The sequence below is a fragment of the Miscanthus floridulus genome, chromosome 3, assembly GCF_019320115.1.
Source record: "Miscanthus floridulus cultivar M001 chromosome 3, ASM1932011v1, whole genome shotgun sequence".
NCBI classification, from domain to species: Eukaryota; Viridiplantae; Streptophyta; class Magnoliopsida; order Poales; family Poaceae; genus Miscanthus; species Miscanthus floridulus.
This window is the reverse complement of record NC_089582.1, coordinates 29,211,284-29,236,999: the sequence shown is the minus strand read 5'-3', so window position 1 is coordinate 29,236,999 and position 25,716 is coordinate 29,211,284. Positions and strand designations below refer to the sequence as shown.

Genomic DNA, 25,716 nt, shown 5'->3' with positions numbered 1-25,716 from the left:
CTAACTAATCACTGGCATAGCAGTTTGAACTGGCATCATTGGCATGTCACTATAATCTTCAGTTGCAGCTTCCTCAAAAACCTCTTCAGTTTCAATTGGCATAGAAGTTTGGCTCCTCTGTGCAGGTGTCTTGGGTGGAAGTCCAGCCTTTCTCATGCTACATGTAGCCCTGTTATGTCCTTTGTCTCCACAGTATCTACATGTCATTTGAATTCCATGCTTTGTCAACCTTGGTCCATGACTACCTTGTACCTCAGATGGCTGCTTCTTCCTTATTTTGGAGGCCTTCCAACTTTCTTCACATATACTGGTGGTAGAATTACATTGCCTCTAACTTTCTGCCATGTGCTCTTGTCTTTACATGGCCACACATTGTGGCCATAAGCACTGAGATAGCTATTGGAAGAGTAACACTCAGGAACAACTGACTCTGGTGTGATCCTTTCATGCCTCAAGCATGAAATTGCATGAGAGCAAGGGATTCCAGTGAGGTCCCACCTTCTGCAATCACAAGTCTTCATATTGATGTCCACTATGAACCTATAGTCCCTATCTTGTACCTAGAATATGCCCTGTCCAGCAGGCATTGCATAACATGTATTGGCCCATTCTGTGTTCCTATTAATTATCTTCTTTATCTTAGGACAGATGGGTCCCTGCCACTCTTCTCCCACCTCCCTCTGTTTTTTGTAGAACCTGGACATTAGCTGTCCCTTGATCTACTCTAGCATACTAAGAATTGGCATCTCCCTTGCCTCCAAGATATAACTGTTGAACACTTCACAGCTGTTGTTCAGCAACATGTCACACTTTGGAAAAGTGCTGAAGTAAGCTCTGACCCAGGTGTTGAAAGGCATCTTCTGCAACCACTCATAGGCCTTCTGATCCAGGGTCTTCATTTTCTCCATGTTCCTATTGAACTGAGGTATTGAACTTGACCTTGCACAACACCAAAGCTGGTTCTTGAGATTTTCACCTTTGAAGTGGTGTTGGAAGTTGGAATATAGGTGTCTGACACAGAATCTATGTTCAGAGTCAGGGAAGACCTGTTGAACTGCTGGAATAAGACCCTAAAAACAAAAGTACAAACATATGAAAATGGTGTTTTCACCTAGCAAACAACTACAACAAAGGATACAGTGCTGTTTTTACCTTTTGTTTATCTGTCATGATGGTCCAAGGATATGTGTTATCTATGCCAAGGTCATTTTTTAGTGTCTCCAAAAACCACTTCCATGTCACTAGTGATTCCACTTCCACTATTCCAATGGCAATTGGGAAGATACATCCATTTGGATCAATGCCCACAGCTGTCAGTATTTGTCCATCATACTTAGTCTTAATGTGGCATCCATCCAAGCATATGATAGGCCTACATGCAGTCAAGAAACCTCTTTTACATGCATCCAATGACATGTACAATGTGCTAAATACATTGCCATCCAGGTTCAGAAAGAAGCTGCTGCCTGGGTTACTTCTTCTAAGTTCATGACCATAATCCCAAAGTAACTTGTATTGCTCCACCTCATCTCCCATAACTTTCTTCATAGCTAATCTTTTAGCTCTAGCAAGCTTGGACCTTGCTGGAGTTATGTTCCAGTCCCTCTGTACTGACCTAGCAAAATTTGTGAGGCTCATCTTCTGATCTGCCCTAAATGTTTCCAGATACTTGTCAGCAAGCCATCTTAATGTGCACCTCTTCAAAACCCACTTTTTCTGGCATGTGTGTTGTCCATTGAATTGCTTGATAACCAGACCATGGGAACTGCTATCCACTAAAGCATACAAGTTCCAAGGACAACCTTCTACACAGTGTGCTTCAATCCTCTTCTTCTCATTCCTTGGCAATTTAATTTCAACCCTATGCTTCAAACTGTATTCTGTAATTGCTTCCCTTAGAATCTCAGGGGTTGCAAACAATTGACCCAACTTAAATATTGGGTTATGCATATCCTGCTCTCTAAAAGTCTGAAACCTTAGTCTTCCTCCACTTTCATCATCTGATTCAGGCAACTGCAGCTCATCATCTTCTGTTGACATGTCATCTTCACTGTTATCTACAACACTGAAAGCTTTCTTGCCCTTATCTTTCTTCTTGCTTGCTTCTTCATCATCTGCATACTGAAAAAGGTCATCATCATCTGCATCCAGTTCGTAGTCAGAATCAACAAAATCAGGGTCCTCTTCACTGTTATCACCAGCACTGTCATCATCTCTGCCATCACCAAAATTAGGGTCCTCTCCACTGTTATCACCAACCCTCCCACTATCTGCATTGTCCATATGCATAGTCTTCATAGGACTAAAAACCTTGGGAGGTGAGTTCAATGGGTTTGCAACATTATCATCCCAAGGCATTCCAGAAAGGTTGTCATCATGGTCCAAATACAGCACAAAATTCTTAAATTTGTGAACTAATGAGGACATTACCATTGTGTCTGTGTCAGACCAAATCAATCTCAACCCATTTGAAAGATTCTTCCCAGGTAGCAGCCAGAACACCTTCATGTTTGGATTTTTTGGGTAGTGTAACTTAAAAACAAGTTGCTCTATGAAAAGAGGAGACCATTTAGCAACTTCTACGTGGTCAAACCAACTAACTCTTCCACCCGGATAGGATTTGTTTAACCCTTGAGAAACAAAGCACCCCCCATGATGCATTTCCACTGAGAATTCTTCATCATCAGTGCCTACAGAAGAAAACCCCAAAATCTACAGCATAAATGACCAATACATGAAACCCTAGACGACAAAATAAGATATTTTCTGCAACAAGCGACCTAATCGACGTAAGAAATACCTCATAAACCAACCGATTTCAGAGTTCATGACATCGAAGAACTCACCATACTGTGGCGCCCGTGCCCCCAGTGGTCGCAAAGAGGCCACCATCGCGCCGACCGGCCGCGATCTGCGCGGCAGTCAGCGCTCGGCACCACCACCCCGCACAATCTTCACCGCCTCCACCGGCTATGTCGGCGTCGGTCGACCACCCGCCGCCTCCGTCGTCCCACCCAACGCCCCGGCGTCGTCTGAAGACGATGTCTTCGAAGGGAAGGGAGAGGAAGGGGTGAAGAGTGAGGGAATGGAAAGCATAGGGGGCTATCGGCAAAAAAAACGAATGGCAAAGGGCCCTCACGTGCTGCTCACATGACCTATGGTGTTGTCATGCATTGCCACGTAGGATCTAATCCCTAAACGGACAGATTTGGACCTGAATGGCACAACTTAAAAGTTCATGTACCCAAACCTGCACTTTCAAAGTTAATGGACTTGAATGACACAGCACAAAAAGTTGATGGACCTACAGTGCATTTATCTCATTCCATTTTATCTAGGAGGCCGCCTCGGTCGCTCACATGTTCATGTCTCAGGACTTGGGCGTTTCCCGCCCATGTGCATGCTATATTCTTTTAGTACTGCCGGCCGTAATTTAGGCCAGTTGCACGGTCAGCAGCTACGCACGTGCTCTCTCTTCTCTCATCTTTCTCCCACGGTCCTGTTCATCTCCTTCCTCTACACAGTCCCACTGCCTAGCCACCGCGGTCTCACCGCCATGCCGCCACCACCCCGCTGAGGACAAGCTAGGGTTTCACCAGAGCTCCAAAGCCGTGGGGTGAATCCCTACCTTGCCCACGTCGCCACCTTCTCTCCCCCCCCCCCGCCCTGACATGGCCCGCCCGCCTCCACCGCCGCCAGAGTCCCTAAACCACCTGCCGGCCTCCCCACCGCCTGGCCGGCCTTCCTCTCCTAAAGCCCTGCCCTTCTAAGGCCGTCGGAGCTTGGGAAAAAGGGGGTGGCGCGAGCATGGAGGAGATGAGGTAGAGGAGGAGGAGGCCTACTTCATTGGATCTGTCATTGCTGCCGTCGGATCCATGGCGCGGTGGGGCGCGGGCGTAGCCGCCGGGGAGGAGGTCTCCAGAGGGAGGCTGGATCCTTGGCGCGGTGGGGCGCAGGTACGGCCGGTAGGGAGGAGGCTGCCGGAGAGAGAGAGAGAGAGAGAGAGAGAGAGAGAGAGAGAGAGAGAGAGATGGAGATTGGGGAGGTGCGCGCACGCTCACCCTAAAATACAGACGGCCGGGTTCAAGTCATTACCATTCTTTTATCTTTTACAGATTAAAAACTTTTTAAAAACATGTTTTCTTCTGTGCACGGAGTTGATCTGATGGAAAGCAAATTATTTTTAACGATTGATTGATGGGAAGCAAATTTGTCTCTTTACAAAGCCAATATATGATATCTGAACCAACCCGATGCTTTTTTTTAGAATTACATAGTGATATCCGGGGTCCATACAGCATCCATCAAGTTAAATCCACAGTAGGTTCAGTCCACTTGGACTTTGCATAAGCCTGGTCCATTGTCAGGTCTGTGACAACTTGTTGAACCGTTGACAAAGCATGACAATTTTTTACGCTAATGCTCTGCTGCGAGCGTCCTTCCCACGTCCGTCCGTCGGACGCTGCTTGCTGGGCCTGTGGATCGGCCCAGAGGCTTGCTCCCCCCTCACCATGGCATACACGGTTTCTCAAAAAATAAAAACAGACAGCGATATTTTCCCCATCTCGCATCAGCTCCACCGTACCGCCCGCCTTTCGCTCCCATCTCCGCCGCTGGGGCTTCTCGCCGTGGCAGCAAACCCACCGACTGACTGGCTTTGCTTCCCGATCACCGCTCCCCAATGGAGACGGGAAGCGCAGCCGCCCGACCGCCACTGCCACCTCCACCACGGGAGCTGGACGCCTGGTCGGTGGTCCGAAAGACCTCTACGTTCGCCTGCCCAGCTCGCCGCGACCGGGTGTGGAGCTCACAGTCGTGCAGCTCATGGCAGCCCCGGCGGAGCCCGCCGCCCGCTGGGCAAAACTTGCCCGCGCGCAACTCGTGACGACGGGGATGAAACTCCACAGGCTGACGCGGCTCCATTCTCCCAAGCAGCAAGAAGATGTTGCGCTGAAACCACATGTTGCAAGCACCTATTTCAAGTGTTTCAAATATTTTTCATAAGTATGTTGCAAGTGTTTTATATCGATGTTGCAAAAATAGATCAGGATGTTGCATATGTTGCAATGGTGTATTCAAGAGTATGTCCCAAATGTTTCATATATTTCAGACATACATTGCAAGTGTTTCATCTTGATGTTGCAAAAATAGATCTGGATGTTGCATATACATGCATGTTGCAAGCGTATATTTCATGTGTTTCAGGTGTTTAACATGCAAGTGTTTCATCTGGATGTTGCATATGTTTTGCAATAGTTACACACGTGTTTTTCTGGTGTTTCAGACGTATGTTGCAAGTGTTTCAACTGTTCTGGACATATGTTGCAGAGTGTTTCATCTACATGTTGCAAAAATTAAATCTAGTGTTGCACATGCTGTAGGGGGACCCAACTGCCGCAGATGCGCGTGAGAACAGAGGGGGCGCGAGCGGTAGGCGCCGAAAATGGAGCAGACATAGATCGAGATGCGGCCCCACATGGGTCCGAACAAGCTTAGGAAATGGAGCGCGTGGGCCCCCACGTGAAGCAGCGTAGACGTGCGGGCAGGATGCAGCAGCATGCGCACGGGAAGGCGCGGCAGGTGTGGGTGTTCGGACACTCGTCCGGACGCTAGCGTTTTTATCAATCAAAAGAGCCTGACATCTTGTAATCAAATCATCAGCGCAACGGTGCATTGACCGCACTCCTGTCGATGTCATCAACGGGTCACAACCATCGGGGAAAAATAAAACCGTGTGATGTGTGAACTGTGACGTGAACGGAGCCTGAATTGATTGTTGAAGCAAAAGCGAAGATGTATGGGATATATCCCTAGATGCAGTCCTTTATATGCCTTAACTCTTCACGTATAAATTGTAGAATGTATGTATGATATATACTGTATAATATGAAGTTACCCACACATCTGCGCAACAGAGAACAGGGGATAAACCGGAACGGGTTTACGGTTTCGTGGACTAAGGCCCCGTTCGCTTCGCTGAAAAAATAAGACAAAATACTGTTTCGACTGATTTGTTGAGAGAAAAACACTGTTCCGACTGAAAATAACGGATTATAAAATAAACGAACAGGGCCTAAACCTAAACCTGAACCTGAACCTGGGCAGGTTGGCTCGCGTTCTTCACTGGATGCAGTCTTATCTTAAAAACAGCAGGAAATTTCTGGCCTTCCACCTCCAGTGTTGTGTTTAGCTGAGGAGCCTTCAATTCGTACAGTGTGCTGGAAGGAAGCAATTTTTTTAGATAATCTATGGAAGGAAGCAATTACAGTATGCAATAATCTGCCGTAGCATTAGGCGACTGGTCTGCCCTTGTATTGCCACTGCCCACTGCACAAATTAAACCTGAGTTGAATCTCCCTTGTTCCGACCCTGATTGAGTCACGACCAGCCAAGAGCCTGGAAAAATGGAAAAGAGGGTGGGTTTGGAAAAAAAGGAAAAGGGTCGGGGTTGCTTGGCCAGGATCGGAGCAGGTGCCACGGTTCCTTTGTTTTTGTATATATAGGTTGCAGACGGGAGGAAGCCCTTGCCGCTGGTGCGGCAGGCCCATTGGGCTGTCGCCTGGTGCGCCGTTTGGTTCCATGTGTGTGATTCTGTTGGATAGAAATAGTGCTACATTGCTTACCAACACGTGTGTTGCTTCTATGTATGTATCCTATATAATCAACCTATATGGTTCAATGCAACATACACATAATATATTCTTGTGTCTACTATACTATTTGGTCACGTTGTTCTATAGGTCTATAAAAGGGTAAAAACTGTGTTGACTCTAGCAGTAAAAAAAAACGTGTTGACTCTAGCTAGCCCTCTAGAGGATCAATCGAGGGTATCGTGTTGTTGATGACCAAAAATGACCGGAGATACAAGATTATTTTTGGGCAATGTTTCTGATCATTCTATAGAAACAAAAATATATTTGGAATATTATTTGGAGGCCCAAGAAAAGAAAAGAGAAATTTGGCACCACTTCCTGTCCAACCAGCCTGGCCGGCTAGGCCGGTTTGGCTGCTGCTGCAGCGCCCTGCAGGACCGGCAGGCTGGCTGGTGGCCGCCGCGCGCCGTGACCCTGCTGGCTGCTCCCTGCGTTGCTTTGCTTGTTCCCTGCATGTGCTGCTGCTAGCATGCAGTGCTTCCTACTGCCTGGACAAACAAGCTGTTGATCGGTCAAGCCATTTGATAGCTGTTGTGCACTCCCTGCTGCATGCTTGAAAGTTGCTGCTTTGCTGCTGCATGCGCATCTCCTTTGCCTCCTGCCTACTGCATGCCTGCGCCCCTCTTTGTAGCTGCTGGATCAGCTTGGCCGATCGGCCAGCCGGCCAAGCCGTTTAGCCTGGTTGCTTGCTGCCCAACCGGCCTAGCCGGTTTAAGCCTGCGTCTCCAGCCAGCTGCGTTGTTTTGAGCCCGTGAAAACCAGCCTGGCCGGGCCGGTTTGACTGCTCCAGTTCCACTAGGACTTGTTTTGGTCGAGATTTAGACGGGACTTTTGATAGAAAACTTGGAGATTACGATCTGGAGTTGTTTTCTATTGGGATAAGACCACCCCCTCTATATATATATATGAAATGATCACGGCCGATTGAATGATCCAACACTCAATCGTCCAAAAACACATCTACTACCTCTGTCTATCCTCTTTTCCTGTCTACCTCGTCTCCTCGTTCTTCGTCGGTGCTACATGACTGGAGGATCGATGACGATGACGCTCTAGAACGGTTAGGCCGGCTAGAGCAGCCCATAGCCACTGCACGCCCCGACGGGGTCCCTTCCGGGCGTGTGAGGTTTCAGGTCTCAAGAGACCTCGCCGGCGTGTCTTGCATATCGCACTCCCGGCAAGGATCCTCCGGCGACGTGTCTTGCGTATCGCGCTCATCGCTAGAGGCATAAGGTTCGGGTGCAGACATTCCCTAGGCGCCGGCCGACCTCAAAGTCGGTTAGGCCCTACATCGAGCGATTTAGCTCCTTATCGGTGTGGTGACCTAATTAAGTGTCAACACGTGTTCAACTCCTTTCATGGCTAGCACAATTTCCTGCTCCAGATGACCTCGTTTCACGTGCAACGGTGCTTGGCTCAGGGACAGTATGGCTAGACCCTTGCTGTCTAGCTACTGCAGTGCAGGCTTTGCTGGTGAATTATTGCTGAGAGAAGACTCGTGCTGATGTATCAGCTTGATCAGATCCTACTTGCCTTTGCTGTCCATAGTCTGTAGCTTAAGGGTTCTCTTGCCTTTGCCTTTCGGAAGAATCTTCATCATGGCTGCCACTTTCGTTCTCTGCATTTCATAGGAACTGACCATTGGACCTGCAACTAGGGATTCAGATTGCATGCAGAAAGCTCACTTAGGTTGACCAACGTGTTCGACTGTGACATGCATGAGAGGGACCGAAGCAGATGACATCATGAAAGGTTGAAAACCAATCTTACTCGATTCATCTCGAACTCCTCACTGACAGATAGCTCCACGGACAGATGAATGAGTATATAAAGGCACAAACTAAGGGCCCATTTGTTTCGCCTAGTAGCTACTAAATTTAGTAACTTTTAGTCACTTTAGTAACTTTTTAATCAAACGCTATGACTAAAAGCTACTAAAAGGGCTTTAGTCCTCTCTAGTAACTCTAGAGTTACTAAAAGTGACAAAACCATTTAGTAGCTACTAAAGTTTAGTAGCTTGAACCAAACACCCCCTAACCTTACTCGGTTCAGCAAAATCTTCCCATTGACAGAGGACTCCTCCACACGGACAGAGAACAGAGAGGACAGAGGAATGGAATGACATAACAGAGAACAAACGAAGCTTCTCATGACCCTGGTAATTCACACACCAGTAGCAGCTTTAAATTCCTCCCTGTTCTTCCCATCCAGCGACAACTCCTCCTCATCCTCCCGCCGTCGTCCAGCCACAGCAGCAGCTCCTCCTCCTCCTCCTCTAGACGATCAGCCGCTCAGCCGATCAACCCAACTTCATCAACGATCAGCGTGATGGACCGTGCCCCCACCGTCGTCGCCGATCCTCCACCCACCGTCGTCACCAATCAGCTGCTCGCCGATTGTGCTGCTGCTCCTCCTCCCACCGTCATCGACGATCAGCTGCCCCTGTTCTCGTGCCCCCGCTGTCATCGCCGATCATGCAGCTCTCTTCGGGCTTCTTGGCTACGATGCAGCTGTCGTCATCAGCCTCGTCATGGAGCTGGGCACGCCGCAGGCTGTTCTGCTGCTGACAGTGACCGTCGTGCTGCTCCCGGTTGCGCTCATGGCGGCTCTGAAGAATCGCCTCTCCCTCTCATCTATCTGCACCAAGCTAGCGGCCATCATCCTCGCATGACGATGATCCGCACTGCTGCCCGTGCGGACGTCCTATCCTCGCATGACGTGTGTTGTGTCCCGCACCGCGCTATGGCTCCTGGACGGCTCGGGTGAAATTTTTGCATTTTGGTCTCTTTTAAAAATATTTTTTTTATAAAAAGACCTATGCCAAAATGTTTGCTAAAAATCGACTATTTTTAGGCGTCTTAGAACATGACGCCAAGGTATGAGGGTCGGCATCGACTAACATGACGCCGAGGTCTTGCCACGTCATGGACGACCCCGGTCGACGGCGACACGGTGGCGCATGGGGTCCGACACGTCGGTGTTGTGTCAGCCAACGCCACAGGCCCAACCTCGGCGCGGTGGGACTACACGCCGAGCTATTGGCACCATCCGGCGCGCGGCCCAGGCGGCCCAACAACGCTTCGTGGCCCAATAGCTCGGCGCGGGGTCACTTAACGCCGAGCCACCAGACTCGGCGCGGCCCGACTCAACGCCAAGGTCTGAACTCTTGAAGCCGCGCCGCGGCCCCCTTCTTCTTCCTCCCTCCATTCTGAAAACGCCGGCTCTCTGTTCGTCTCCCCCCACGGCCCCCACGAAACCCTAACCCCCAAATGCAACCCTAGGTGCCTGGATCTCGTCTCCCGAAGCTTCCTCGAGGTAATGGCCCCTCCCCTCCTCCAATCTATCCACGTAGATGTGCTTGCATTGTCTCTAATCATGTGGAATCATGGGTGTATGGTGTTTTGGTATATGTGTATTTGCATTTGCAAAATGTATGGCTTAGGTTGATTGAGTGCATTGTTGTTTAACTGTTTTATGTGCTGAACATGTTAGGTTAGTTTGGTTTCTAGTTATTTTGGTCATTAGGGTTCTTTGTTTATTGTAGGTGTCATTAGGGTTAGTTATTCAAAAGAATCAGGACCCAGAGAACCCTCCCACACAATCGGAGGTCCCTTCCTTACTCCCTTTCCTCTCCCTCCACCGAAACCCTTTCCACTCAAGAAACCTCCGCTCGACATTTGCTAAAATTAAACCAGAAAACAAGTTGTGTGGATGTGGAGCAAGACATGGAGCACTATATATAGAGATGAAGGCAGGTTCACCATGAATGCTACTTGACAAAAAACTTGTGTGCGTACTCATTTATTGAATCTGCAAAGGCTAGATGCTTCATCTGAAAAGCCTACAACCATGACTGGTCATTTCATCTGAAAAGGCTACACCTGTATTTTGTCACTTTATCTAAATGCAGTACATCACTCTGATATTAATTCATTGCGTATACGGATACAACAGTAAACGAATCTAGGCTTTTCAGTGAGTTTTCAAATAGACTTTTCATTGACTGCAATAGTACTTGTAGCCCTTTCAGTGACTGCAACAGCACAAGTAGCATTTTCAGTGATACAAACAGTAGCACTATAGTCCTAGGATAGTTAACGAAGTACAGGGCATAAGACCATCTGAAATAAAAGCATAGTGCATTACAACATAATAAAAAAGTCCAGAGAATAAGTTTATCTGAAATAAACGCAGAGTGCATTACAACATAGTAAAAAAAGTCCAAGGCTACACGACATCGATCATGAATAAACCAAATACCTACTAAGTGCAACGAGGCCACTTTCCCTTCCTCTGGGCATTGGGATTCTCCTCCATCGCTGCCTTCACTCGGCGCACACGCTCAAGCTTCTTCTCCCTCTCCACCCTGGACGTAGCAACACGCCTCATTTCCTTCTCTTCCTTATGCTCCTTTTCTATAGCCTCCTGTCTGCGTCTCTGCTCAAACCTCTCCTTAACCTCCGCATCCCACTCCTTCAGGCCTTCTAGATGCTGCTTGTCCGACTCCTTGATCTCAGTGTCAATCCACTGCTCAAAGTCACACAGTGGTGGAATAGTCTGCAAGAAAAATAATTTGTTACAAAACAAATAAATAAGCAATACTTAATATCACAAGAAAATTAATTAACACACAATAAAAATTCCTCACAATCGATGCACGGCGTTGTTGCTTTGTAGGTTCCCATGCATAATTGGGACACATCTAGTACCTCTGTCTATATGTTTCCTCATCTTCAGAGATGTCTACCTTGCAAGGATCACCACAAAAGCACATGGGTCGAGGAACACCTTCAGGGAGAGGCTTTAGGTCGTAAGGATTTGCCCTCTGGCGACCATAGCTACAATTGAAAGAATTTAGTCATATTAACGGAGAACCAAACCTAAACCTAGGGTTTTCTATTTGTCGCACAAATAATGAATAAACATTGGGATTACCTTGGAATACGAGCTTTACCACACCTTGGCATCCTAACATTACATAGAAAAAAAATCAATCCAAAGTACCTTGCAACGAATGTAAAGCTACTAACACTAAATCACCATACCTCCCAAATAAGCTTTTCATTACAAACCCTAAGCAAATTTGAATCCCAACAAACACAAAATTTAACTCAATGATTATAAACCAGAACATATACAACAACAACAACAACAATCATACATTTGGGTCATTCAATCATTTGAACCACCATATATTGCACGAATGACATGAACATGAACCAAACCTATAATGCCAAGTAAAAAAAAACACAAACAACCGAATCTAAATGGATGAAATGAAAGAGGGGAAAGAGGAGTACCTTGGCAAAACGTCAAAACCCTCGATCTGGCCTCCCAAGAGCTGGATTTAGGATTTAGGGTTCGTGGGAAGAGAGAGGGAGTGGGCAATGGCCACCTGTTGGTTCTGAATGGAGGGAGGAGGAAGAAGGGGGCCGCGGCGCGGCCTCAACTGACCGAACCTCGGCGTTGAGTCGGGCCGCGCCGAGGTTAGCGTCTCGGCGTCAGCTGATCGCACGCCGACCTCTGGCCCACGAAGCGTTGTTGGGCCGCCTGGGCCGCGCGCCGGATGGTGCCAAGAGCTCGGCGTGACTCCCCACCGCGCCGAAGTTAGGCCTGTGGCGTTGGCTGACACGACGCCGACGTACTGGGCCCCATGCGCCAGCCCCGGAGTCGTCGGTGACGTGGCAAGGACTCGGCGTCGTGTCAGTCGACGCCGACCTTCATACCTCGGCGTGATTTCATAAGACGCTTAAAAATGGTCTATTTGTAGCAAAAGTTTTGGTAGGGGTCTTTTTGTAAAAAATATTTTAAAAAGGAACAAAAATGCAAAAATTTCACACGGCTCGGCTCGCAAGTCCACGTGCCGCGATTTCATTGGAAGTCCGCACCATGACGGGTGCGGGTGGTCCCTACCTATTTTTTCCCCCGTGGGGGTGTGGTGTGGTATGTGTCAGTTGGTGTGGCCCCGCCCTTTTTCATGTATGGTTCATGGACGAAAGCATGTCAGCAGTTTACAATGTCAATTGAAGTACTGAACACAAGCACACAGATTAACGAGACGTGCAGTTTAATTAATTGCGACGGCGACGACAGCTAGCTAGCTTTGCTGCCTTAGGCCAGTCTCAATAGAAATTTTATAAGAGTTTCATAGTCATTAAATAACCTGATATAACATAGTATAAATGGTTTCATGGGATGAAATGAGTTTCACGTGGACGAAACTCATCTACGTTGTTTTCAACATATGGAGGTCTTGAAAACAGTGAGATGAAACTCCCACCGAGATTGACCTTATTGTTCCATCTTTATTTACCGTAATAACCGTACCTTAACATTGGGCAGTAACTAACTTATTTATTCCCTTTTGGGTGTAGTACTAGGTAATTATTAAGGTGGTAATGACAGCGAGCAGTTTGGAGTTACTTCTCCGATCCGTGCGACCGTGCGTAGTAGTACAAGCATGTTGGGTAGTTTGGAGTGTTTGGATCAGCCTCGATCTTGGTGAGTTGCTGCTGGATTAGGCCTGGTTCGGTTGCCTGGTAACGATTCTCTAGACAGACTAGAAACGCGGGCGCGGCTTTGCGCGCCTTCCCTTTCGATTAGGTGTAGTGATGAGAAATTAACCATTTTTTTATTTTATGATTTTATATATTTTCGAGACTTTATCATCATGAAGGTATAATTTTATTTACGCGTAATAAAAACATTACTAATGCGTAGAGTTTGTTTCTGTGATTCCGTAAGCGCAAGAACCACCTAAATCAGAGCTATCGATAAAAATTATATTGGTTTTTAAAGTTTAAGTTTTATTAAAATAGATGTTATTGTTTTAATAATTATTAAACTAAAAAATATATAGATGTTATTGTTTTAATAATTATTAAACTACTTTGGAAAATGTTGTATTAAAAAACTTGGTTATAAGCCTAAATATAGAAAACTCTAATTTTTGGTGGGGGTTTTAATTCTAGGAAGGCTTGGACGTGGTTATGCGTAGACCGGAAAGGTCAGCAAGAAAGATTGGTATGACTCAGTAAACAGTACACCGTCCGGGAGCAGAGAGTAGTCCACCGTGGTCCATGTTCACTAGTTGTATGTTATGATAATAAAGAGCTCACCGCGACGTAGAATCTCAGGTCACGCAAGAAGCTCACCATTTCATTGTCATGCCGTTCATCTTGTCATGATTTTAAAACACGACATGGCCCACGTGTTCCTGCCTTGTATATTTCATGCCGAGATGCTATAGTAGGTCGTTATCCATGCATTCAGTTCCTAAAATTGAGTGGACAGCTTTGGAAATGGGGATAAGGAGCAGTTCTTAGAAGAAGGATGTGACGACAAATCAATAGCATAGCCCAAGGCCAGTGAAGCTTCTCTTTCATGACTTACGTATTTTCGACTACCGAAAGCACATAAACCTCTGATCTGCTGATTGTTGTGGAAGCACAGAAACGACATGCATGGTGTTCAACTGAATGCCACCTACAGCCGGACGTCGTACGTACCTCTGCCTGTAAGAATACTAAGCATCTATGGAAGTTTCTTTTTAAAAGAAAAAAAGAACCAAAACAGCAAAACTACCAATTATATTAAAAAAAAGAGAAACTCAGACTAGGCAAATCAAACAGGAAAGCAAACAACAACCTTTTTTTGCGAAAAGGAAACTTTATTAATTATAACTCAAATAACATCCTTACAAGAGAGTGAGGAAACCTACTCTGGAAAACAAGCAAAAAAGCACTAAGACTCCCTAGACGTAATGCTAAACTGCGCTAACTCGTGAACTAAATTATTCTGGACTCTGCTAATCTTCACCAACTCCAACCTCCTCAACTGACCTCCAACCTCTTGCGCCTCCTCGATGATTTGCCAAATGGAGGAGCGATCACGTACATTGGCGCGCAGCTTGGCAACCATCGAATGACAATCAGACTCAAGGACCATCGGTGAATCAGGCCACCTAAGAGCCAAATGGACGCCCTCCCGACATGCTATGGTCTCTGCTTCCTCGGCATCCCTGCAATGAAATATCACAAGCCACGCGGTTAGCTTTAGGGAACCCTCCTAGTCCCTAATCACCACACCCAACGCTGCTTCCCCCGTCAACTGGTTGAAAGCTACATCAACATTAATTTTCAGAGTACCCTGTGGCGGTGGTTTCCATCTCGCTGTCCCACGGACATTTGACCTCTTTGCAATGGCGCAGGCTGCAGGAGCCAAAGCACGCTTCCCCTTTAGGTCCACAGCATCCCCCTGTTGCCTGATATTCAGCAGTGACTGCATATATCGAGTAAGAAAAGTAACCGAGCTAGCAATGAAAGGGGTTGCGCCTTCCTGCAACACCTTGCTCCAAATGCTCCAGGTGTGCCAGATCCTCCAGAGAATTATTCAGCACTAACATCAGTAACCAATCCGGCCCAGACTTGACAAGCCTCCAACGGCAAGGACCAGCGATCCCTCATTGCCTGACGGAGGGCCACTGCATGCGGACAAGCCAGAAGAGCATGGAACGTATCTTCTTCCTGAGAGCCACATAGCAAACAAGAACCTCTCTAAAAGGGTCAGACAACCACAATGACAAGCTAGAGAGTGACTACAAAAACAGACAGCCGTTGGTTGGATTGGGACCTCAACCCACACCGCCTCATTACAACACCAAACTGCAGCACCAACCATCACTCTACAAACTGAAATCTAAACGGTTGTACAACCACTGTGCCTCCACAAAGCACCATACCACCGCAAGCCGATTGCCACGTTGCAACAACATCACCTGAAAGACAGAGCAGTCTAGCAGACACACCATCGCCCTCGCTTGTGTCGTCGTCACAAAGCATCAATATCAAGCAAGGCTTCCTACGGCCAACAACCAATTGCTGTGCGCTTGTGCCTTGCCGTGCAGGTCACCTTAGCAAAGCCTTCTACTGCCCACCTCCTTCCGCGCCGTACATAGTGGACATTAGCTGTTAGGAATAAACCACGCCATGGTGTTGTCCGCGTGTGCGGGTTCTATTTTTGGGTTGCATGTTAGCATGCAATGGTAGAGACTAAGTTACCTAGGGAGTTAGGTGCTTATTTGACAGAGTAAGTAGTGTGCGTGGTTGCCTTCACATAGGGAAGCCGTGATGCCCGAACGAGCGAGAGCCTCTCGAACATCACTGAGCGAGTCATGTGAATCATGGCATGAAGGCCGGACGTGAAGGTTAGCTCCTGGTGAGTCCGTGACCTATATGTAGCCCCTGTGCTCCTCTGTATTGAGTTGCCAAGTCCAGTGAATATGAAGCCAAGATACAGGTGAGTTTGTCGCCGGAAAATACTATGTCTATTGTCCTTCTTCTACCTCTCGCCAAGAGTGTTGGCGTGTGTGTATTTGAGCGGTTCCTGGGCGAAGCCAACAATTGGTATCGGAGTCAGGTTATATGTCGACCATGTTACTGGAGAAGCTCATTGGCAGGCTGCGCGTGGCGGAGTGCTGTGGTGGAGTCGAGGCGGTCGCGAATGGCGTTGAGCGTCTGCTGCTCATGGAGGAGCAGTGGGAGGTGCGTCGGCGACATCAATGCTGCAGCAAGGAGCGCTCGAGCGAAGGCAGCGATAAGCACAATGGCAGCAAGGAAGGCATCGACATCAACGACGAGCCGTCGTTCGTGTAGGTTGGGCGTACGGGGGTGTTGTGGTTTAGAGGGTGATTGTTAGGAATAAACCACGACATGGTGTTGTCCGTGTGTGCGGGTTCTATTTTTGGTTTGCATGCTAGCATGCAATGGTGGAGACTAAGTTACCTAGGAAGTTAGGTGCTAGTTTGACAGAGTGAGTGGTGTGCGTGGTTGCCTTCACATGGAGAAGCCGTGATGCCCGAACGAGCGAGAGCCTCTCGGACATCACCGAGTGAGTCATGTGAATCATGGCATGAAGGCCGAACGTGAAGGTTAGCTCCTGGTGAGTCCGTGGCCTATATGTAGCCCCTGTGCTCCTCTGTATTGAGTTGCCAAGTCCAGTGAATATGTAGCTAAGATACATGCGAGTTTGTCGCCGTGGCGTTCGTCGCCGAAAAATAGTGTGTATTGTGCTTCTTCTGCCTCTCGCGAGTGTTGGCGTATGTGTGTTTGAGTGGTTCCCGAATGAAGCCAACATTAGCTTTATTACAGTATATATATATAGATGTGGATATAGAAATACGGCTCATAAGACAAGCGTCTTATAAGCCGTACTTTTTTAGCGAAGGAACACACAACGAATCAGCGAACGGTACTTTTCAGCTTGTCTTTTCAGCGAAGCGAACCTCTATTCGCTTGAACTTATCAGCCTGACTTATCAACTATGGTATAGTATTTTTTTCTCATAATAAATCAACAAATAGTATTTTTCAGCCTGGGGCTTTTCAAGAAAGCTAACTGAAGCGGCGTGGGCTGCTGTACTGCGGTCCACAAACTGTACCGCTGCATTCCCGGTACGGGCAGCCACGGGCAGACAGGAGGCCCTGACCTTGCCTATCTCGCTCACTGGTAATAAAAATCATAGAAGCAAAACGCTGCTAGCCATGCCAAATTACTTTAGATCCGTAAACATTTCCACGTGGGCCCATATATGTCAGAAAATTGATTTTTTGTTAAAACATAGCCAAGTGGGGTCTTGTTTTATAGATTTAATTACAATAAATATTATATTGCAAACAGATCATAAAAGTAATGCAGCGTTTAGAGACTATAGTCATTCAAAGTTTTGTAATTGAAGCTGCATGCGAAGTTTTCGAGCACTCGCCCACATTCATCTGTACATGAACTGACAAAAGCCTGTGCATTTCAGCGTGACGTGGTTTGGCTGATAAACAATGACTGAAAGTACTGTTGACTAATTTATTATAAGAGAAAAATATTATTTGTTGGCTAAAAAAATTTAGCTTATAAGTCAAGCGAACAGGGCAACAACGGTGGTGGCTAGGATAGGACCTAGTAGCTTTTGGCAGGGATTCAATTTCAAAATGTATCAGTCAAAGACATTTGTATCTGTCAAAAAACTAGAGCCGTAAATTTTATACTATACTAACGACATGCCTAAACGTGTGTATGAATTAAATATTATAGTTACCTTTTTACCTCAAAAAATATTATAATTGCCTTAGATAAAATCACATAAATTATTATGGTAAAAAAGTTAGAAATCGGATATATAGGCCTTGTTTAGATTACCCCAAAATTCTAAGTTTTTTCACTCTCTCTCCATCACATCAATTTTTGGACGTATGCATGGAGCATTAAATGTAGGTAAAAAAAATAACTAATTGCACAGTTTGGTTGTAAATCACGAGACGAATCTTTTGAGCCTAGTTAGTCCATGATCGGATAAAGTTTGTCAAATACAAACGAAACGTGCTACAGTGTCCAGATTGTAAAAATTTGCAATCTAAACCAGGCCATAGTTAATTAGGTATTTGGATTTAAAGCTTGATTATCCACAAATTTTAAACTCCGTGCATGCAGCACGTGAATGGCGCACTGCACTGCACTGCATCCAGCAGCATGTGACCTGTAAAATCCTCTGTCCACTGCACCTCAACTTCTTTAGAGCTCTCACGCAGCTTTGTGGAGGTGTGTCCCGTCATCATTTTAGTGCCTGCTCATACAACGTGAGTGCCAACATTTACACGTCAGCAATTTTGAAAAAGCAAACACCCTTCTCCAAGCAGTGGACCCCACAACTCCATCCCCTGAACCCGCTTTACTGGAAAATTTGGAGACCACGATGCTCGCTCTATTTCGGCCTGGTTTAGATTAGGGTTAGGAATCAGTATTTGACACTGTAGCATTTTTGTTTGTATTTGACAATTATTGTCTAATCATGACTAGGCTCAAAAGATTCGTCTCGTAATTTACAATCAAACTGTGTAATTAGTTATTTTTTTATCTACATTTAATACTCCATGCATGTGTCCAAAGATTTGATGTGACGGAGAGAGTGAAAAAACTTTGCAATCTAAACAAGGCCTTCATCTGTGTTTCCTCTGAGTCACTGACAAGCGGTCCCGGCTGCTCACTGCACGTGGAGAGCCACACGACGCACCGCTCCATCCCATTCACAAACTTCTACCAGCAGCATGTGGTCCATTGTTCAAAAAAGGCCAAACATGTCTTAGCCCTTTACTCCATTTGCCGAAAATAGCACTTCCAATCCACCCGTTCATCACACCACTTGTCACCGATCTAAGGCATGGGTAGCCGTCACCCTCTATGGGGGCAGTTATCCCCCATTGTAGAAATTCCACACTAATATATAGAATATAGATATGACTTATTATGCATGCATGCACCGTATAAAGTATATACATCACAGACTGAAAAGGGTTAATTTACTTTCCATGCAGACATATATGAAGTCGAACCGGAAGAGATGGGCGCAAACTAATAAATAACCAAATGAATTAGGAGCTGAAGCTATAGTGGTCCATTTGGGCAGTGTTCGGCTGGCTGGTTGCCGGCTGGCTGGCTGGCCAGCCACCTCACGAAATCACTGTTCACGTTCTGCCAGAACATTATTTTCCTCTCACAACAATCAGCCGGAACAGGCCCAGTCTTTGCCAAGAAGTAGTATAATGGAGATTTTTATTTTACTTTCTTTGATCAAACTGGTAGTTTCTAGACCTTGAGATTAGTATGGGATCTTATTTTGTTGGCCAAATACTAATATGGTAGTTTTCTAAAAATTATTTTTTATTTGATTTATTTTGTGAGATTTAGCATGGAGCCTTCCAAACATTCTTTAATTAATAATAGACCAGTGTTAAAGAAAACACCGGTCGATAGCAGCAGCTCAGATTCTACATCTAGCTAGTACTCCCTTCGTCCAAAAAAATTAATGTTTTAGGATTTTTAGGGTAGATTAGTAATCAACAGAAATTACTCATATATCCCTATTTGTTGAAGGTGAAAAAAAACTTTATTGAAAGGAATATACCGAAACATGTAGATCACAATCTCAAGTTGATATGAACCTAATCTATTATCCAAAAGCCAAAACATCAAGTTTCCTGACACATTTTTTTGAATTCTAGAATATCAAGTTTTTTGGATGGAGGGAGTACATTGGATTCCCTAACTTTGTTCACTTTGAGTCCCTCACAAGGCATCAAAACAAAAGGACACTCAATAAGGATACTGTAGGACCAGATCAGGCAGATATATAACGAGGAACAGAGGAGCCTTGCTACTTATTACTAGCATGCCTTTATTAATCTTTATCTTTTGAAAATTCTGCAGCGGCCCGTTAGCTGGTTCCAAGCAAAGAATCGTCTTTTGTTTTCTTTTTCTCACCCAATAAGCAAAGAATCATCTCTGATGAGCATACAGACACACAAAAGAAAAGTTTATCCGAACATTTGACTAAAAAGCAAAGTTTCTGTGGACTACCACCACCAGCTACTTTTCTCACCCAATAAGCAAAGAATCATCTCTGATGAACATTTGCTTCTCTCTAGACTCTCCCTCAGACCCGTCCTCACACACGCACACAAGCACAACACTCGCTCAATCGTCGGTTCCATCTGTTTGGCTTCTATCTCCTGCAGCTGCATGCAAATTCAACATAACCGAGGTATGTAATTTAATTATTGGATCTACAATGTATGTAATAACATGCTCATAATCATGGGAAAAACAACTAATTGGAAATTACATGCAATCTTTAGTTTGATCCGTTTAGCTTTCTACATATCTCCTGCTATATTCGAGGAAAAAAACTAATTTCTGCTGCGTATTCGAGAAAAAAAAATTATATATGCCCTGCTACTGCATGCCAATTAAATATAAACGAGGTATGCAATTTAATTACTAGATCCCTTCCGGCGCAAGTTCAAGTTCATCGATCGTCTCTGCTGCTATGCTGCATGTAGCTTTTGCCAATCATGGAAACCAACTAATTTGGAGAAGTGGATACATCACACGTTTGTGGCATAAAATTGACGATGCATGAGACCCTACATATACATGGATAATTTATATGTTCTTAAATTCCCCTTCCGTCCTGAAATATGTTGTATTTTTAGTTGGTCTAACTCAAATTGTCAAAAATTTCACAAAATTCTATAAAAAATAAGAATATGACATCAAATAATTAAGCTTCCTTAGGCACATTATTATGAAATGTATTTTCATAACTTACCTTTTTTATGTAATAGAAGCTAAGATTTTACTATGCAAACTTGGTCAAAGAAACTTAAGATAATTTGATACAGAAAAACTGAAGATCTCTTATATTTCGGGATTGAGTGAGTAGTTTCATGCTTGTGTGTTGATCAGGTCAGCGGATGGAATGATCGCGATGGGTTAGATTCCATATATAACCGAAACGGGATCGGTCTGGTCGTTGGAATCGGTGTGCATGGACCATTCCCTTCCAAACTGAAGTGGAGGTTGAAGCATTATTAATTGTTGAAGATATAGTAATCCACCAAAGCTAAGCCGAACTGACTGGCGCGGCCGGTTACTTCAATCCTATCCATCATGCGTACTCAGGTAAACCACCCAGAATTAGCAAGATCTCTCTCTTTGTATTTTTGTTCCTTCTGAATTTCAAGTGATGAGCACCTTGTAACCCGATGGCCTGACGCATTTGTGCATATGTATGCAGGATATTTGGGCCAACACGATAGACGAGGCCGCTGAACGAATTTTCGGAGTGCTGAAGGAAAAGGCTTATATTACCGACAATGTCTTCTACTTCGACGGCTGGGACGGGCTGGGGGCGTCCGCCGTCCTCCGAGCCATCGCCCAACGCCTCTCCACAACTTCAGCAGATGGGAAGAGAGCTCTGGCCGAACTGGAGTTTGATCAGGTCATCCACATTGACTGCTCGATGTGGGAGAGCAGGAGAGCGCTTCAGAGGTTGGTCGCTGAGCAGCTGAGGCTCCCCGATCAAGTGATGGAGTTGTTCGACAGGCAGGACGAGGAGGATGATTTCCGCGGGGTGGCCCAGGGCTCCCGGGCTGAGCTACAGCTTGTCAGGGAGATGTATCAACGCATACAGAACCGCAGATTCTTGGTGGTTTTCCACAATGGAAGCAGCGAGGAGATTGATCTAGCCAGTCTGTGTGGCTTCCCTCTGTCCGGGTACTCGACCAGCAAGGTGCTGTGGACATTCCAAGGGAGATTCCGGCTCAAACCTCGGACGAAAGTTGACATGGCCATGAAGACCTCGGGAACAACTGACTCTTTTATCTCGGCATACCCTTCCCATAAAATGCGAGAGGAGATCTGGCCCTACCTTGTACTCCAAGAGGCTGCGGAAGTAGTTGCGGCATGCAAGGTCAAAACTGGGTCTGCCGGCATTATCGATCAGCCCGAACAAGTGGTCGAGTGCTTCCTGTACATGTGGGAGCTGTGTTGCATAAGCAGACAGTGGATTGACTATGATTTGGACACCCACATCACCAACTACTGGGTATGTGATGGCGTCATACATCAGCAGCTACAACAGGGACAGATAGATGATGGGTTGTGGCGAGCTGCTGATGCTCTGCAGTTTGAGATGCCACTGGATGCGGACTACCATCAATATTTGCTTTCCCCTCAATATTTGCTTTCCCCTCACATAGCAACGCTTGTCAAGAGCAAGCCATTCTGGAGTTCACCGACTTGTGGGTTTACTCGGATCTCGGACCGAGCTATTCCAAATGGAGGCATGTTCCAACACTATGCTGACAAGCTTAGTGTTCTCAAGCTCTCAGGCTGCACCTTTGATTTTCAGGCACCTCCATTCCTCTGCTGCCAAAGCCTCAGGTTTCTGTGGCTTGACCATTGCCAAGGCACCAAGACAAGCACAGATCGAGCGGGAAAGGAGGACGACATCCGCCGGTGCTTTCAGAGCTTGTGGGTGCTCGACGTGCGCTACACAGACTGTGATCAGATATTGTCTGCGCAGATGTTGGCTCTCATGACCCAGCTCAGGGAGCTAAATGTGATCGGAGCCAAGGGATGGGACATGGGCCAGCTACAGGGACGATTGCCTAACATCCGCAAGCTCCGAGTAAAAAAGTCTGACGATGTCAGATGCAGTTGCTCGGAAAATGATCTGTTCTCGGAGATGAACAAGATGGAGCATCTTGACTTTTCAGGAAACTTATCCAATCCCATGAGCTTATTTGGCCCAGGGGTAAGCAGCAATGTTAGTTGCCTTGAGACTGTCGTCATTGTTGACGGACGTGATGTGGTACAACAAATCTCCTTCCGCGGATGTACTAAACTGAACAATCTACTCTTGGGAGGAGTGATGCGGAGGCTCCACACCCTAGACATCTCAGGCACAGCAGTGAAAACACTAGATCTCAGTACAACATACATCCGGCGCCTTGATGAGCTCTATCTACTTGACTGCGAGAAGCTTTGTGCAATCCTGTGGCCACCGAAAGAGCGAATGAAACAAGAAGGCTTGGGTAAGCTGTGCATTGACACCACGCAGTCAGCACCCACCGCCCAATCGAAAGAAGAAAACCCCAAGAGGGGAACTAGTACTGCTACTACAGGAACATCAGTAGCACCTGCAGCTGCACCACATGGCAGTCGGCCGAGCAGTGAATTTGATTGGCACATTTCTGTACGGGACGCAAGGCTCCTTGGGTCCCTGGAGCCTGTCTACTCTTATCCCCGCAAGGCATATGTGGAGATTTCCTCTCCTCCTCATCCTACCGTTGTTGGTGGTGGTAGCAAAGATGAAGGAATATTCAAGAGCGCAGGCAGTCGTGAGCAGCAATTGGTGGTAAACTTGCAGCGTCAGCCTGTGCCTGCAGTATACACAGATATCTCCGTGGACCGCCTACAACAAGCTAGTGAAGGCGGTGATGATACTCTGGGAATCATGTGGATGTGGCCTTGCCCGGATGTTCCTGATCTTCCAGAAAAGAGGTGCTACATGCACATACAAGACCAGATAAAGACAAAATTACCTCCAGGTGGTGAAGAGACTAGTACTATTACTGTCCCAGAGTTTGTAACTGACTCTGCTAAGATCCTGCATGTGCACGATAGCCTGTCCATCACTAGCATCACTTCAAATAAATATGATGGTTCAGAATGGCCAGACCTAGAGTGGTGCAGAATCGAGAGGTGCCCCAAATTGGACTTTGTCTTTGATGATATTCGCCTTGTCATTACTTATCAGCTGAGAATATTCTGGGCATCCCAACTCCTAAAGTCACGCTATATCTCAACATCAAATGCATACCGTAGATTTCCGCACCTGACTTTGCTGCACCTGGACTTCTGCCCCAGGCTTATACACGTACACCCTTTGACCATGGGGTGGTATGCCGGGGATGAGGACAGCTTGCGCCTCCTGGAGACCCTTGAGATTGCATGGTGCGGTGATCTCAGGGAGATATTTCCTTTCGTAAGAGGCAAGCCAAATCCCAAAGACTTCCCCAAGTTGAAGAGTATCCACCTGCATGAGCTCCCTTCACTACAGCACATTTGTGGGGTTAGAATGTCTGCACCGAATCTTGAGACACTCAAGATCAGGGGCTGTTGGAGCCTCAGGCGCCTTCCTGACATTGGCCGCAGCAACAAGGTAGTGGAGTGCGACTGCGAGAAGGAATGGTGGGACAGGCTGGAGTGGGACGACCGCTCGCAAGCGGACAACTACAGACCCATCCACCCACGGTATTACAAGAAGACCATGCTCAGGAGCAGTGTGCTCAGGTAGTCCCTCACTCTTTTCCATCATGCAGTTGAAGTATATTAGAATTCTGTCTTCCAAGTCTATTTAGCAACCAATTGAACTCCCTTCCCTCCATCTCAGCCATCTAACTCCAACGTTTTTACATATGCTTATCATAGTACAAGACAACTACAGTAGTATTATTTATGATGCTGACCAATGGCTTAGTGGTTAGTGATGCATTATGCATTCCTTTTATATATGTGCACCAAGGGCGATTGCCATGCCAGACACTTCACATTGTTGATTTGCTCACCTGAATTGATGGATATTATTGTTTTCTCTGATGCTCTCCTCTCCAACTCCTGCAGGTGAGGTAACACGGCCGGCTCTTTGTTGGATTACAGTAACTGGCTGGCCTGCTAGCTGGTGTCTCGCCTTCAATCTCCTGCTCACAGTTCTGCTTCTCTGCATCCACTTGATCGGTTCGTGTGTGTGCGCGCATGCAAAAATGACAACATGGATGCATATGCTTTTGCTTGCGTCCTGTGGTCTGTCTTGTTTGCATCAGTTTGCTTTGCTTTGGTTTGTTTGGTCAGGTTTCCTCGAGGGATCCAGCCATCCATCCATCACTGTTGCCTATGTGCTCTGTTTGGGCAGTAGTGAAATAAAATAAGAGCCAGTGAGCATTCAGTCCAACAGCTGAATTCCCTTCAGCTTGTGCAACAGCAGCATGAGACATGCCCTCATGCGTGCTACTGCCAATTGCTGTGCTCTTGTCTGGTGTGTTTGTGGACTTTGGTTTGGTGTGTGCTGCACTGCTGTGTGGCGTACGTGTTGACCTTTCAGTTGTGTGTGGTGTAGAGTAATCAATGTTATTGTTGCTCTACTTATGCTTGTGAACAAATAAATAAATGCCTGATAGCTGTATGTGTGATTTCAACATCCAGTACTACATATGGAACCATGTATGCGGGTCCATTACTACTGGTCCTTACCTGGGAGACATGTGATGCCTCTTGTATGTAGTCCAATACTACCATCACATGTGCTCTTTGTGTTCTACGATGACACAAATTTTATGCTCATAAAATATATGTGGCTCCATAAGCCAATCTTCCTCTGATGTCTATTTATTCCGTCTCATATGTGAATGTCAATTAGTCAAGGAATTTCTAGACCACCGAAGGAAAACTGGCGCCATTAATCAGCAAGTTGTTCTATATGAATACCTGATGGAGATCTATATATTTGTTATGCTACTAATAACACTTGTATAAGATACATAATTTTACGTGACATTTTGAGGTACAACATGTACCATAGATCATAGGTGCAACACCTAGGTCAGGTGAGAAATACAAAAGGAACCAACAAAATTGTACAAAAAGGGCAGAATGCAGTGTGATTTTCAAAGCAA

At 46.1% G+C, this 25,716-nt stretch overlaps 2 protein-coding genes and 1 pseudogene across 2 annotated transcripts; 1 reads left to right on the top strand and 2 right to left on the bottom strand.

Moving 5' to 3' along the window:
• Window positions 1-704, bottom strand: LOC136543409 (uncharacterized; annotated as a pseudogene).
• A 15-nt stretch (window positions 705-719) lies between these two features.
• Window positions 720-2,508, bottom strand: LOC136543408 (uncharacterized). Its single transcript, XM_066535868.1, has 2 exons — window positions 1,153-2,508; window positions 720-1,070 (listed from the first exon to the last, which is right to left on the bottom strand). Exons 1-2 carry the CDS (start codon window positions 2,506-2,508, stop codon window positions 720-722), a joined length of 1,707 nt encoding a protein of 568 aa, XP_066391965.1.
• A 17,659-nt stretch (window positions 2,509-20,167) lies between these two features.
• LOC136545331 (uncharacterized) lies at window positions 20,168-25,208 on the top strand. Its single transcript, XM_066537354.1, has 4 exons — window positions 20,168-20,240; window positions 20,945-21,160; window positions 21,276-24,337; window positions 24,668-25,208. The coding sequence occupies exons 2-4, from the start codon at window positions 21,149-21,151 to the stop codon at window positions 24,669-24,671; spliced, it is 3,078 nt and encodes a 1,025-aa protein (XP_066393451.1). The 5' UTR covers window positions 20,168-20,240; window positions 20,945-21,148; the 3' UTR covers window positions 24,672-25,208.
• The last annotated feature ends 508 nt before the right edge of the window (window positions 25,209-25,716 follow it).